Source organism: Parasteatoda tepidariorum, chromosome 2 (genome assembly GCF_982258835.1).
Source record: "Parasteatoda tepidariorum strain Cologne lab strain chromosome 2, Ptep-v5.0, whole genome shotgun sequence".
Taxonomy (NCBI): Eukaryota; Metazoa; Arthropoda; class Arachnida; order Araneae; family Theridiidae; genus Parasteatoda; species Parasteatoda tepidariorum.
The window spans coordinates 99,461,124-99,477,259 of NC_141756.1; the positions used below are offsets into that span (position 1 = coordinate 99,461,124).

The following is a 16,136-nucleotide window of genomic DNA, read 5'->3' on the forward strand; positions in this document are numbered from 1 at the left end:
TTTTTTGAAAAAGAAATTTTAATAACATATTTCTCTTAATTTAAACCTGATTTTGATTATTTATAGACTAGGGATTATTAAATATGCTTCATTTTACACTACGCTTTATTAAATACAATTTGTGCATTGTATTGTGCATGAAGCTGATCGTTAATTTGTAAATCATTTAACGAATCTCCTTAACTGTAATTTATGATAGCATATTAATGAAATTTACATCAGAAAATAATTGTAAAACAGTTAATAAGTTTAGACACAGAAAGTACGACACCAACATTAGACTTTTTTATATAGTTAAATATTTCAAGAATAGTTGAATTTTATGAATATAGTTGAAATGTTATTAACGCTACATTAATAAATTGTTTTAAAATTTATTGTCGAGGTAATCATTAATAACTACTGAAAAGAATATCAAAATCATTTCCAATAATCTTTTTCTATTTTTTTTAAAACTTAATAAAATAATATGCTATCAGCATGAAATGTTTACTTTTTTCTTAGTTTGCAATCTGAAAAATCTATTAGAATTATAAAATTTACAAAGCATCACTTCAAAAGTGCTGTCATTCATGGTCTCAAAAGTGTTATTGTTATTTTGGTATTTAAAACTCCTTAACACAACATTATGTTTACGCAAAATTTTAACACTATGAAAATCAATAAAAAAAATCTCATGAAAATTACTTTGTAAAATTATAAATGAATGATTTCTTTAAAAAAAAAAATCATTTGATATTTAAATCGCGACTAAAGTTTAGATTTATATCAAGCTGATTTAACAACTCCCTTTTTTATAGATAAAAAAAAAAAAAAAACTAATTGCTTCAAAAACTAGAGTTTTGATTTTAAGTGTGCGTTTTTGAAAGTTTCTTGTTTTGAAAATTGTCAGAATTCAGTATAATGAAAGGAATACTGGGAGTATTGAACCCAATAGGGAACTCAAAAAAAGGGCTTTGCAAAAAAAAAAAAAAAAAAAAAAAAAGAAAGAAAGAAAGAAAGAAAACTATTTTAAATTTATGAAAATGTTAATTTTTTTTCTTCTTATTTCGATATTCTGACACAGTATTTATAAGATTTCTTAGTTATTTTAAATTTGCCTTAATAAGTTGCATATTTTAAATATTTTATGTTTCATTTTTAATAACTTTAATTGACTGAACTGATCACTTAAAAAAATAAGCTAAAATAGAGGTCAATTAAACTTATTCATTATTCTCATTATTATTATTATTATTTTCTTAATTCACCTAGAAAACATTTTAACTCAGATTTGTTGAAACAAATTATAGATTATCCATAATATCGTTATCTATACAGGAAACAAGTGCAAATAGTGCAGTCAGTCATTTTGCATTAAAACATTTTTCGTTTTACCCTCCATTTTTTAATAACTCAATAAAAGACAAATTTCTTGAACAAATCTTAAAAAATAGATGTTGTTTCTTTTTGAGAAAGTACGTAATAAAACGAACCTTTTTTTTTATTTTTTATGATAGACAACAATGTTGATTCGAAATATATATCTAGAGTAAACTGTTTTTGTCTACAAACTCAATTACGTAACTTTGTAGAAGACAAATTTCTTGAACAACAAGTTTCCAAATCCTAACACGCTTTTGTAAGAAAACAAAATAAGGTGCAATAAATACAACAAGTTATTTTAATTTTAATTGTAAGTTGTAATTTAGGGAGATAAGGGAGCTAGATAGATATGGGATCAACAAAAAGTGGATTCTCTTGAAGTGCAAGGCAGGAATTTTAAAATGTAGCTGTAGAATTTTTCTTTTCTTGGAAAGAATACAACTTAAAGCGTTTATAGCAGCGTTTAATTAGCTTAATTTAAAGTTTATATCTTGAAAAATTGAGATAGCACCGCAATGCGCAAAAATCCGTTCTTTAGAATATTATGTTTTTTTTTTAAATTTATTTATTTATTTTATTATTTCATTTTGTTTAAATTTCCTTTTTTTTTAAAAACTTAACTGATCTTATAACCAAAATGGCCTAATTTCCACGATGAAAAACCCTTATGTGTCTTGTATCTCAACAAAAACTGAAAATAAGAATTTTTTTCTTTTTATTAAAACTATATTTTTGGGAATTATGAAACTTAAAAAAATTAAATTAGTGCAATCTAGAATATTTTCAACCACGTTAATTTGTAGAAATATTATCTTTCGTACTCCAAATATTTAACGACGAAGATTTTATTTGGTCAAGATGGAGAGAAGAATATTTTACAACCAACATGCATCTTTTCCACGAAATCGTGGAATGACTAGTCACAATCATTTTATCGTGGAAAGACAAGAATCGTGGAAGGACTAGTCACAACTCGTCATTGCGACGTATTATCGTCGTGACTAATTGTGTTCGTAACGAATTGTTCTCGCGACGAATTGCGCCTGTCACGAATTGTGTTCCTAACGAATTGTTCTCGCGACGAATTGCGCCTGTCACGAATTGTGTTCGTAACAAATTGTTCACGCGAAGAATTGTCACTATGACAAGTTGTGCCTGCAAAAAATTGTGCTCGCGACGAATTGTCGCTATGACGAGTTGTGCCCGCAAAGAATTGTTCTTGTGACGAATTGTGCCAGTAACGAATTGAGCTTAAAAATCTTTATTAAAGAGCCGCTCATTGCTACGAAAATCGATTTCAGCAGTCAAAAATGGGGAAAATGAAATAAATTTCAAAAGTTATAATTAAGATATTTCTTTAATAACATGTCCAAGGAATATGATAGTGAACTTTATTTTGCTATTAAATAAATAATTAGAGCTACGAAATTTAAATCACCTAAAAAATTATTGGAAAATTGATCTGTTTATCTGTATAAAATAAACGTTAACAATGAATATATGGAAATTAGTTTAGTTCGTTGCTTTATTTACGTCGCTCTAGATCAGTACAATGGGCTATTGGCGACATCCCTGAGGAGGATCCGAAGACATGCCATCGGAATTTTGATCCTCGGCAAGGGGGATGACTCCCCTGCTTTGGTAGTCCGACAACTTGCCCACGAAGTCGAGTACTTTATGGTAGAACAGTTTAACAAGGACCGATACTGCGCACCCTCAGCCCTAAGCAGGCTGGTGAAAGTGATCCTCCACCAGCATACTTACCATAGCCAGTGATGCTTGACTTTGGGTATGGAAATTAAATATAAATTTTATATTAACGACTTTTCAATATACAAATAAAAAAAGTTTTGCAATAACTTTTATTAATAATGTAGTCATAGGCATAAAAAAGAAGTATTAAAGCTATTTGAGCCAAATTGGTAAATATTAGCAGCTAATTTTTTTTTTGTTCTCTTAAAATGCATTTGTCAAAGACATGTTTGAAGAAACTCTTTAAAATACTCTTACAATCTATTTTTGCTTCACTGTAAACCTGTTTAAGTATTCATACTTATAAGTATTTGATTATAAAAATTAATAATCTATTCGTATTTGTGAATAAAGTATGTGATTTGTACCAGTATATATGCTTAGCATGTGATTTGTTAATTTAGCACGATTAAAAAATAATCAAATGTTATTATAACTGTATTTTGTATAATTATGAAAACAGATTTTTATATATTCACTTGTGTAAAATATTGAACCACAGCTATTCTAAAAAAAATATCAAAAAATCTTAAATCAAATGCTTAATCAAAAAATCTTAAAAAAATTCAATAATTTTATCTTTATAATTGTTATTTTTTTTTTGTTTTCTATTTATTTAAAAATTATAGCAATTGGAAGTTATGACAGATAGTGAAACTAGATGGCAGTTATAAATTGTTTAAAAAATCGTTTTAGTATTTGGCTTAGTTCTTTTTTTTGGAAAAAGTTTCTTTCACCGTTTTTTTTGTGGAAGAAATCCCTGGTTTAAAATAATAGAATAAATGGTACTAATTTTTATTGAAATTTTACTCACATTGTAAATTTTCTGTTGCTCCGTGTGATTGCAAGAGTTGAACCATGGCGACATTTGTTGTCATTACAGCTAAATCAAGAGGAGTGAAACCATCAGGATTTACACTGAAAGAACAACAACATTCTTACTTAAACACAATGGAAAAAAAATAGATCAGCACGACAAAATGTTTAATGCATTCGCGACCTATTTTTCCTTTTATTTAACTTCGAGTATCAGATATCTCATGATTCAATATTATGAAAGTACTTCCATAAGTGTTCAATGCATAAAAGTTCTCATTTTTTGATTTCATAATAATGTTTGAATTTAATTAAGGAATAAATAAGGCGAAATAAAATAATTAATCTAAAATAGTTACAATAAGAACTACATGGTCTAATTTCGCTAAAAAACGGTTCCATTGATTGTAAGGGGTGCTTATCCACCCTCCTTTTTAATTTTTCACGGTTGTGCACTTTCTAAAAATAAATAACACCTTTTAGAATGTTTTTTTTTTCTCTTTCTAATTCTTCACTCAGAGGCCGGGATAGCTTGGTTGGTTGGGCACTGGGCCCATGTCCAAGAGTTCGTGGGTTCGATTCCCGCTGGCCAAAGACTCCCCGTGAAGTAAATGGTGACTGATGCACGTTAAATCTGTCGAGTCGCAAAGTCCTCCATATTCCCATGACAAATCAATACCTCTGGGGGTACTGATCTAGGAGTTTCCTTGTCTTCTGGATTGGTTCAAAATTACAAGGCTACGGGGTTAAACTTTAGTAGTCGTAAACTCAAAATTGGGGTGGCTGTTCAACGACTGATAAAATAAAATAATAGCAGGCACTGAACTTTTACGTTCCTCGCCTAGAAAGATGCAGGAAGTACACAAGTCATTTGGGCACCTGTCAACTTAAGTCACCGGAGGCGAGCAACATTACCCATGCCACACTGACACAGATACCCGTTTATAGGGTGAGCCACATTCACACAATCGAAAACAACACACAGAGAGAAACATCCATGCCCTGAGCGGGATTCGAACCACTGGACCATCTGGCCAGCACTTTTAGAATGTCGAAGTTGTAGTTAAAATAAGAAAGAATTACAGCATCACATAGGCCGGGATAGTCTGGTTGGCAGGGAGCTGGACTCCGTTCGTGAGAATAGGGGTTCGAATCCAGCCGGCCGAAGACTTCCTGTGTAGTAAATGGTGACTGGTGCACGCTAAATCTGTCAAGTCACAAAGTCCTTCATATTCCCATAACAAATTATATCTCTGAGGGTACTGAATTGGAGATTGATCATTCTCTGGTTCAGGGCAACATTACGATCTGTGAATGAATAAATACGTAAAATTTACGTAATGATTTTACCAATTTCCTTAATCTAAATAGATAAATATTCTTCCGTCAATCTTTCGTAAAATATACGAAAGCAATCTTACCGAAGGGTAGTTGGTAAAATCCATTTCGTTAGTATTACGTAAAATATATCAATGGCAATATCATTCCGTCAATATTAAGTAAACTTTACGTATTAATTTTGCCAATTTCCCAAAAATATTTGTTTAAGTTACGTATCATGCTACATGAGTAGGTGCCTTTTATTTGTAGCAGTCATGTTTTTTGCAATCCATTAATTAAACATAATACATTAGCTGAAAATGCTTTCGATGAAGAATACTTATAGTTAACTCAATTATGGTTCGTTTTAGTTAGATATCTCTCGTCGCTCTTTATGTGGAAATCTCAATAAGTCTTCTGTCCAGCAGGTGATGACAATAGAAGAGTTCCAAATACCAGACATGGTTTCATTACTTAATAAATAGAAGGAATCGTTTTGTGATTTCTCAGACGACCACCGAAATCGTTTTCGTCTTTGCATCGACAAAATGTTGATTATTTATTTTTAAAGTCTGAGTTAGAAATTGTGTAAAATTAAGGGGAATTGGATACTTGCTCTTGGAGAAAAAGAAAACGAAACAAATCCACACACGTGACGTATGACGTCAATAAACAAAATGGCGTGTCATAGTTGAGCTAAGTTTTTCCACTTGAGTTAGAATGTTAATTAACGTGAAGTTAATTAAATAGAGCACCGCATCCTGCATTGAATTTGTTAGAATATAATTCGTTCGTAGATTTATTAAATATTTATGTATTTTATTCTAACACGTGATATACTTTTGTTTTGTGTACCTGGCAACTTCGATGCATAATTAGTTTGAAATCATTGTGAAGGAATCTTTGTGAAGGATTATAGAATGTATCTCTTAAGCTTATTGATACTTGACGGGGCAAGTTAACTTGAAATAGAATGGAAAGAACAGTTGCTACGTGTAATGTATGTAACAAATTTGTATAGATGTAAACAAAGCCACGTTTGAACAACCAATCAGGCTCGAGATACCCTCACTACGTCATTTGCAGGTATCCCGTTGAGTTTCACCTTCAAATGGGAAATTCGTTAACACCAAAACAAAATATTTCAATTTGTTCAAGGGTTTAAAAAGAAGAAAAGTCTAATCACGTGATCACGAGGAAGATTAGCGACTAGGGTTTCAAGTTTCCTCCGAAAACGATTTTTTTTCAAAATTGAAATCCGAAATGAATGGCGTTTACACGTGAAATTAAATTATTTATTTTCTGTTTAAATAACCAAAAATACTGTTTTAATATAGAAGAGGATTTTCCCAGTGAAATCAGAAAAAAAAAACCGTGATCACTTTATTACGATCACTGTTTACCCATTGGTCAAATGCTTTTTTTTCTGGTTTGATTCCGTTAAACGCCACAGCATTTCAAATTATGGGCTACAAAAACTGTCTCAATGGATGTTTGTCGTCGGATTGGTTTTCAAACTCTGGATATTTCCGTGTTTCAAGACGTCACAAAATACTTTTCCCTCCTCAGTATTCATATTTATATTAAAATGACCGTCAAGATAGCAATTATAAGTTAATAATTAAAAGAATATAAAAATACTTTAAATTATTATTATGTAAATACATTAAGAATGACTACGGGTGAAAATAAAAAAAAGAATTCAGAAAAAAATATCAAACAGCAGCGGTCGCCATAGCAACGCATGCAATGACGACGCGTGCGCACTGTTTATAATTTCTCTTGAACACAGTTGAAAAGTTTGATGACGTCCAAATAAAGTGCGCACGCCATCAGCCCCAAAACAAGAACCATTTTGGCAATGGGTAAAAAAATCTTATGCCAGATGGTAGATTTTCCCCCTACAAGAAAACATCTCAACTATACAATAAAAGCAACGCTTTTCACAACATTGAAATATCAATTGAGTTAAATTTCCGACTATGATTTCTCTCATTATTTTTGTTGCCAAGGCAACTAGATCAAGTTTCTTAAAGTCGAAATTTAATATGTCATCTAAGTTAAACGATTAGTTATGTTTGTAGCGCCATCTGGTTCACAGGAATCGAGATGTTACCACATATTGCATTCAGGTAATGAATAAGCATGTATACAACTGATTACAATCAAGTTCAGCCTTGGCTTAAGCTTTGTCGTAAGAATAGATTCCTCTATTATAGAAAGGAATCTATTCAAGTATTATGTCAGGCTGACAAGAAATTTTCACTTAATCGCGTTTTATTCAAATTATTGCTCAGCTATAAATAACAATTATGCCGAGTATTAATTTGCTATAATGTCTTCCATTCTCGTAAAAATGGTCAGGTTTCTAACCTTGGCCAGCTTTTTTCAAGACTCATAAAATGGAAGAGAACGCACGTGATCTCTTAAAATACTTCAGAATGTTTATTCAGGTAATGTAAAGAGAGCTTAGGGAGAAGAATTTATGTTCGGGGTCACGTTGTGTCATAAGAACCATATAACATAACACTTAAATTAGATAAATCCAACCACACTGCAAATGATGCTCATAGTTTTGCAAGGTTTAAATGAAACGAATTGATCGATAATGCTCAAAAATATTACAGTCAAACCTTGCTATAGTGAACATGGTTTATAGTGGACACCCGGATATAGTGAACGAAATGTTCACTCCCGCGCCTTGCTATACACATATAATATGTAATATTTTTGAGCATTGTCGATCAATTCGTTTCGTTTAAACCAGGGGTTTCCAACTGGCGGCCCGCGAAGCCTTTTTTTGTGGCATTAACACTCAAACATATTAACTCAAACATATTAGTTATAATTTTTTTGCTGACAATTTTCGTAAAAAATCTATGAGTTTGAAATACTTTTCTCGTTAATAAAAACCTAATCTCTTCGTTTCTATGAAATTTAGCATACCAACGGTGCAAAGAAATTTACTTCTCAGTGTTTGCATCCAAGAAAATATTTATTCAAATACAAAAATGATCGTGTATGTTGCTCTTTTTTTTCCTTTTTTTTTTTGTATTTTGTGAATATAATTTAGCATGTGCTTATCAGAAATTTTCTAGAAGAAAATTTAACTTTTTGAAACCACTCATTTTGGACGAAAATATTTACACACACATTTGTAAATTTTAAATTTAAAATGTAAATATCTATTCTCTGGTAGTTGCAGCAGACAATCCTAAATTTTCTTATTGAATATTTTGTGTGCTACTATGTAAACTTTAATACCAACCTTTTTAAAGTCTTATATCTTAACATTTAAGATATCTGTTGCACATTAATTGTTTAATACTTTGGTGCACATTAAAGTTACTGTAGCCCGAATTTTTATTATTTATTTAATATTTTTAAAAATATTATTAGCAACAATTAAATATTTTTAAAAATCAACTTCTTATTTTAATTTGTAATTCAATACTCTTGTTTTGTACAACTTGGTAAAAGACTGACAGTAATATTTAATGTTCCTTCAAACATAAAAGAGTCCTACATAAAATTTTGATAAAGTTGCGGCCCGCCATTTGATTCGTGTTCTTAATTGTGGCCCCCGGCCTCATGTAAGTTGGAAACCCCTGGTTTAAACCTTGCAAAACTGTAAGCATAATTTGCAGTGTGGTTGGATTTATCTTATTTAAGAATTATGTTATATGGTTCTAATGACACAACGTGACCCCGAACATAAATTCTTTTAGCTGTCCCTCTTTTTATTACCTGAATAAACATTCTGAAGTACAGTCAAACTCTGCTATAGTGAACATTGTTTACAGTGGACACCCGGATATAGTGAACGAAATGTTCGCTCCTGTGCCTTGCTATGCACATATACAGTCAAACCTAGCTATAGTGAACCTTCAAGGGACCGAAATTTCGGCTCAGTATATCTGTACGGCGAACAATTTTAACTAATTTTTCCGAACTTCTCTCTTTTATTACACATTATTCAAATAAATGACCCATAAAAAGAAATACGAAAACGATTTAAAACCAATATGTGGTAACAAAAAATGTGTCCACTTTTATTTTTTATTACTCTTCGTCTTGCGTACAAAAAATTTAGGGATGACCTTTTTATTCAGGGATGGGAAACTGTGATAGAAGAAGCAAACAAGAAGAAATGCTTATGGCTACATTTCACTCAATAGATGGTTTTAAAAATCGGTATATGTATTTTATGTAGAAATTTCAAAATTACCAAAAAATGAAGGAAAAAAAAATCAGCCGAAGACAGAATAAAGTTCATAATATTCATTATCCTCTCTTCTTTTGGTTTATTATATCCACAAAAAATATTATATGTGTATAGTAAGTTCGTTCACTATATCCGAGAGTTTATTATAAATCATGTTCACTATAGCGGGGTTTGACTGTATTACTTTTTGTGGATATAGTGAACCAAAAGAAGACAGGAAATTGGATATAATAAATTGGATATAAATAAAAAGGTCATCCCTAAATATTTTGTACTCAAGACGAAGAGTAATACAATTTTTTTTGTTATACTACATATTGTTTTTGAATCATTTATGTATTTCTTTTTATACCGTAAACCGGTTCGAGTCTACCCATCCAGGGGCGGGTCAACCCAATTTAGCTTTATTTAATTTTCACTATTTTAAATTGCAAATAAAAAAAATTTTTCCGACGGAGGACTTAGTTCAGACTCTAAGGAAGATGGCGCTGTAGTAGTTTGATCCGTTTTTATTTATTTGGTGTCTTTTTAACCAACCTGTTCAAACGTCGTTTAAGAGATTTGTATTGAAGATCAGCAAACTTTTAGTTGGTGCTCCGTAAGTATATTATTATTATTACTATTTTTACTTTGGTTAAGTGATGAACTTATCTAAGACTAAGATTACATTAATTTTATATGGAAAAAAAAACACAAAGAATATAAGTTTCGCTGTTGTAAACAAAAAGCCGGAATTCGCGGGGCGAGTCTACCCATTCGTATTTAGTTTTACTAAAGCATAATAATATAATTTAGACCTTTGTTTACATTAAAATTAAGTCATTTTAAATGAATTTGAGTATATTATTTTAATTCTGCATTGATAAATTTATCATTAATAAGAAAATTTATAGGTTAAATATAAATGTAAATATAAAATATGTTTATTTTACCTATTTTTTAAATTTTTATAATACAAAATTAACTTTTTTTATTTAATGCAAGTTAAATAAATTATTATTTATTATTACAGATGGTTCGAAATTATATTCGCAAAACAAATGGATTTAAATGTTACAAAAAAATGCCACCTGAGATGGAAAAAGCTATCCAAAGGATAAAAGCCAAACAATAACAATATTAATTTTAATTTATTTTTATCAACAATAATCAGAAAAAAATGTTATTTTATAATGTTAATGATTATAAAAACAAAACTGTGATCAAAATGTGATAATCGATCAAATACTCAATTTGTGTTATTTTATGAATAAAAAAATGGAATATATAATAAAGTTATGAATTTTATTTCATAAATATCCTATATAGTAACTAAAATAACAATTTAATAGTAAAATTTGATTATTTACAATGTTAACATTCATTTTAGTAGAATGGGTAGACTCGCCCCATACGAGAGATTTGTCAGCAGTTCTATAAAAATATACAGTAACAGCGTAACTGTTAATATTTTCTAAAATCGATTTCACAGCTTTAAAGAGGGATAAATAGCGATTCCGAAACACCTATTAAAAGCCTTTTTTCTTTAATATTTACAAAAGTTTGACCACTTGAAAGTTGACAAACTGAAAAAATGGGTCGACTCGCCCCGGTTTACGGTAGGTATTTTACTTAAATAATGTGTAATAAAGGGGAACAGTTCGAAAAAATTAGTTAAAATTGTTTGCAGTACGGATATAGTGAACTCCGGTTATAGTGAACCAAAATTTCGGTAACTTGAATGTTCACTATACCGGGGTTTGACTGTATATAAAATGCACCCCAACTCGTTTAATAGTGTCGTTCCCGGATATCTAACCACTTCTAAAACAAGAACGAGTTCAAGTGAATGCAATTGTATTTATTTGGAACACATTAGCGAAAAAGAATAAATAAATTACGAATTAGAGATTATGGTGGCGCGTGTGACATATTAATCCCTTGCGCCATTGCGAAAATGAAGGTCGGACCAGGATTATAAAGATGGAGGACATACTTTCACTGAAAATGAACCCGAATCGGTTTGGCGGATGCTAATTATTTATTTATTTTGTAGCTGTGAGCTCTCTAATGGATGTGGGGAAAATGATCTTGCTTTACGAAGTGTGTTGTTGATCTTTAGAATCAACAGAACAACTTAGAAACTGTCTTATTGATTTACTCGCGACAACTGAGCTGTTACTTTTAAAAATGAAATAAGTTCGTTTGGAGCTGAAAAGTCGCTTTTTTTATGATATTAAAAATTATTGTTGCATTTCGATGTTTCATTAGATTATTTTGTTAAAAAAATCACGCTAAATTATCAATAGTTTTAATACTTTAACCCGATATATATTAATACCCTTACACTGATACTATTTTACGAACGGACTTATTTCACTTTCAATGGTAACGGCACAGTTGTTTTATTACACAGTGGGCCAGCATCCAAAGTTTCGTTGCCAAAATTAGTATTTCGATAAAATTTGTTTCAAAATTTTGGATTTTTTATTTACGGTTTTCATGTACAGGTAAATTGAATTCATAGTTGAAATTTTGAAATACACTAAAAATACAAAAAAAAAAAAACAAGATGGCGGCTGAAATATGGCGAGCAAAAATAAAAAAAATTATATAGTACGTTTAAATAATTAAATATAGCAATGAAAATATAATAATTTTCGTAATTTTGTATTAAAAATGAAAAGCAAATTATAATGCAAAATAACAATAAATTAATTGTAAAATAACACGAAAACATGAAAAAAAGCATAATTTTTGTTTTTCGGTATATTTAGTCCACCTTTGCAATATGGGCAAAATGGGGCAGGTTTTTTCGAAGGAAGAAACATCAAAGAAGACAACAAAAAAGAAGTTTAGCTAATTACCTCGTGGAACTTTTTGGAGATAAATTTTGAAAGTGATTCAAACATTGTAAAATGTCAAATGATAAGATATAAACTATAAGTTTGTCAAGAGTATTAACTAATCAAACAAATTGAAGAATTGAACTATAATTTCAGACTTACTCTGATAAAAATGTAACGGAATGGTGAAATTCCTATATATATTTCTGAAATACAAATTTAAAAGTTAAATTTAAAAAAAAATTTTTAAACATATTTTTCACTACATTGTACTCTTGTCGGTCCAAAAAGTAAATTATAATGTTTGGAATGATTGTAAATACTCAATTTGGGCGATATTAAAGCTGCCTAAGCATATTTTAGTTGAAATTTAATTTTTGACTTTTGGCCAAAGATCATGGTCTTCTGGCCCACTGTGCGTATGAAGCGACGTAAAAAAAATAGGCCGCAGTTTTGTACACTTTTTATTAAATTAACCGCCTTTGATTAACAACTAAATGCCCAAAACTCTGAGTAATTAAATCTTTGAAAATAATTAGAGCTAAAAATGAAGCGAATTCACAGCAACAAACCACATCTTATACAGTGGTAGACGGATCACGAATTCGAGCCCCCTTGCTGTCGGGTTAACCATGGGAGGTTTCCTTTCCAGTAATTCCCCTTTTTGTTTTGAGTTTGAACATTGCAAAGTTACGGAGGTGAATATTGATGTAAGGTAATTCATATAGCTCATGGGCTGCAATACTGTCACAATTAAAAAAGCAAGCGTTTCGGACTAAGAACAGGTGCAAATATGAAAATACACATTCTTTCAGCAGCAATGCTTGCACAACTCATAATTCAACTTGATGGTAATCTTCGCTTAAGCAAGCGAAAGCATTTCTTATGCATTTTGCTTAGCAATGAAAACTTTAAACCTACTGATCTCAAAACATGATTTTTTGAGTTGTGCCACTATTGCAGTGCAGCCCATGAGTGATATATTGATGAATGTGATATAGATACTATATTATCGTTGATGTAACTATCTTTGTCTCTCCTCTCTGCAAAGAAATAATATGCAAAATATTTAAATCTGCTCTCTAAGTATACTCTCCCCAAAATATTTAAATTTAAATATTATCTTGCCAATTCTGAGCCTTAAATAATGAATTCTTATTATTCATTATTTCGCAATTTAATAATGAAGTGACTAAAAAAAGCGATACACATTCAGTTTAACGAAAGTAGTAACGTTTGCGGAAATAAAATTTGATATTTCCCACTTGTGGGAGGTAGTGCCCCACCCACCATACTCGCTGGATATCTATTTACTCAGAATCGTTACGACGTTTTCCATTATAAAAAATTTGAAAGATGCTCCAAAATATTTGCTCGAAAATCAATTTATTTTTATCGATCCAGCATTAAATATTTGCTCAATCAACAGTAAATAACAATAACATAAATAACAAAAACACGATAACAGTAATTACAAACGGTGATTACATCATTGAGAAAAAAATGCGCACATGTAAGATTTTAGTCGTTTGTAATGTAAAAAAATAAATAAATAAAGCATTACAATTCATACTTTGAGAATTAACATAGCATTTAAAATGACCTGTTTAGATATTGGGATAAAAAACTTTTGCTTGCACAGTTGTCGTTTCACTAGCACTTAGAATTTCTGGGTTTATTTCACAATCGCTTGGATTTCTTCCAATTCATTAATGGGTTAGCACCAAAAAGAACATTTGGTACCTTCTGTGCAAATAATCTTGCTTTCACTTATTTTTTTTCTTCTTCTTTTATTCAAGCTTATGATGAAGAACACAATGAAAAACTATATTTTTTTTTATTGAAATGTGTCTTAAGAAGCGTTTTTGGGTTATGTTTACTCTTTCTTTTTTGACTGGAAATTTTCGTCTGACATTCACCAAAGCGACTATGGAATTGTCGACAAATCCCGATAAAAAAAGTTTGCTATACAGATAATTCGTTAAATTGAAAATGACTATTTGAAATACTTCAACAACACAAAATAGGTTTTAAATTCATAAATACTAGACATAATTAAAATAGCAATTGATACACCTTTATCTTGTAAATTATTATCTACTATTGTTTTAAAGGATTTTAACATTTTATCATATGAACGTTTGGTGATTTCTTCATCATTTCCGTCTTCTTCGTGTTCCTCACAATTTATTGCTGTATTGTTTTTATTTTTCACACTGTCCAAAATATCCGATTCAGTTAATGTTTCTGTGGTTGCAGCTTCAAAATCAATAAAAAGAAAATCATTAATCAGCTAATCATAATTAATTTCGGGGTTTTCTCTTAGCTGTACCCATATTTTTTTAAAGTTCTTCTAAAGTTCATCCTCGTCCTCCGCACTTCCCAAATTGACTAAGAACCCAGCTTTAGCAAAATTGTTACGAATAGTACGATTTGTAACATCATAGCTCCATGCTTTAGAAATTCCTGTTATGCTTTCTAGTAAATTGATTGCGAACAAAAGGGGAAAGGGATTTTACCACTTTCTCTAAACGTTAAATGGCTGTGAAAATTAATTCAAGGTCATTTTCTCCATAAAATGCGTTACTAAGTTTGAAATGTTCCGAAATATTTTGGGAAATAAGGAAAGTGGATTTTAAAGTAAAGTTTGTTATTCGTAAATTCACTTCGCTATTTGGAAGTTATTTTACGAAGAAATTTCCAAAATGTAAAAACTTTTCTAACAAAATATTAAGATAATACATGGCTGCACGATTTTTTTTTGTGACCTTTGATAACAAAAATTGCACTTTTAAGGAATAAAACGTGGGATTTATTTGAACGATTTGTTTTATTTTAACTTCAGCTGTTGCTTTCCAAAAAAATACTTTGGTTTAGTAATAGGAAACTATTATTTAAAATAACGCAATAGCAATTAATTTTTAATGCATGTTTATATAAAATTAAATTTAAAGCATTGAAAAGACTTAAAACATAAAAACTTAAAACACTTAAACGCTAAAAAGAATGTTTATAAAACATACACAGTAGCTTACATTCCATGCATAAATATCTCTAGTATTCCGTCAGTATTATTTTAAACTTTGCAATATCTAAATGATAGATAATTTAACCCATATCGTCTGCAAAAATTCTCTCATTGCAAAAATCGTCTGCAAAAATTCTCACTTCTGAGATTCCGTCAATAATGATTTTTCGAAGACTGTAGAAAATGTATCCCAATAAACTTTATTTAATTTAATTTTATTTTATTTTATGTATTTATTTATTATTATTTTCTTAAGAAATTAGGTTTATCGGTTTAAAGATCATCGATTAAAGAAAATTAGGCTAAGGTCGAAGAAACATCGTTTGCTACACCTGGATAAAGAAAAGATTTCTTGTTCTCTCGATATCCTAATTACGGTTCATTGACTGTAAATTAATAATTAAAAATAACGGCTGCTTTTTTTTTTCTTGCACAGAAGAATTACGAATTTCTTTGAAATGGAGTGTTAAGTTGATTACACAAATTTTTACACTGGACAACTTGGTATATTTTTTAATTATCAAGAACAAAAAGAATAATAGAATAAAGAAAAATATCGTATGTTTTACAATTCATAGTAAAGCTCAAAGAACTGTATTTAGCCAAAACAAATTTTTCTAGTTTAAATGGATACATTTGCGAAATATTCAGGAATAATTTTGTAATAATGTTTTAATGAAAAAGAAAGCTTCAATTTTCTTTTAGATCAAAGTTTTTATTGTTATTTGATAAAGTTTCTATTGTTGTTGTTAATTGAAGCGAACAATCAGAAGTAAAAATTAAACAACTGTTATGAAATTAACGA

At 30.0% G+C, this 16,136-nt stretch overlaps 1 protein-coding gene across 4 annotated transcripts in view; it reads right to left on the reverse strand.

The window, feature by feature from the left end:
- The window catches only part of LOC107440340 (ankyrin repeat and fibronectin type-III domain-containing protein 1), a 390,356-nt gene that overhangs the window by 41,420 nt on the left and 332,800 nt on the right, over window positions 1-16,136 (reverse strand). For all 4 annotated transcript variants that reach the window (XM_087157858.1, XM_087157859.1, XM_087157860.1 and 1 more), the window contains one exon: window positions 3,932-4,035. In XM_087157858.1, coding sequence (XP_087013984.1) covers window positions 3,932-4,035 — 104 coding nt within the window. The remainder of the gene's footprint in view (window positions 1-3,931; window positions 4,036-16,136) is intronic.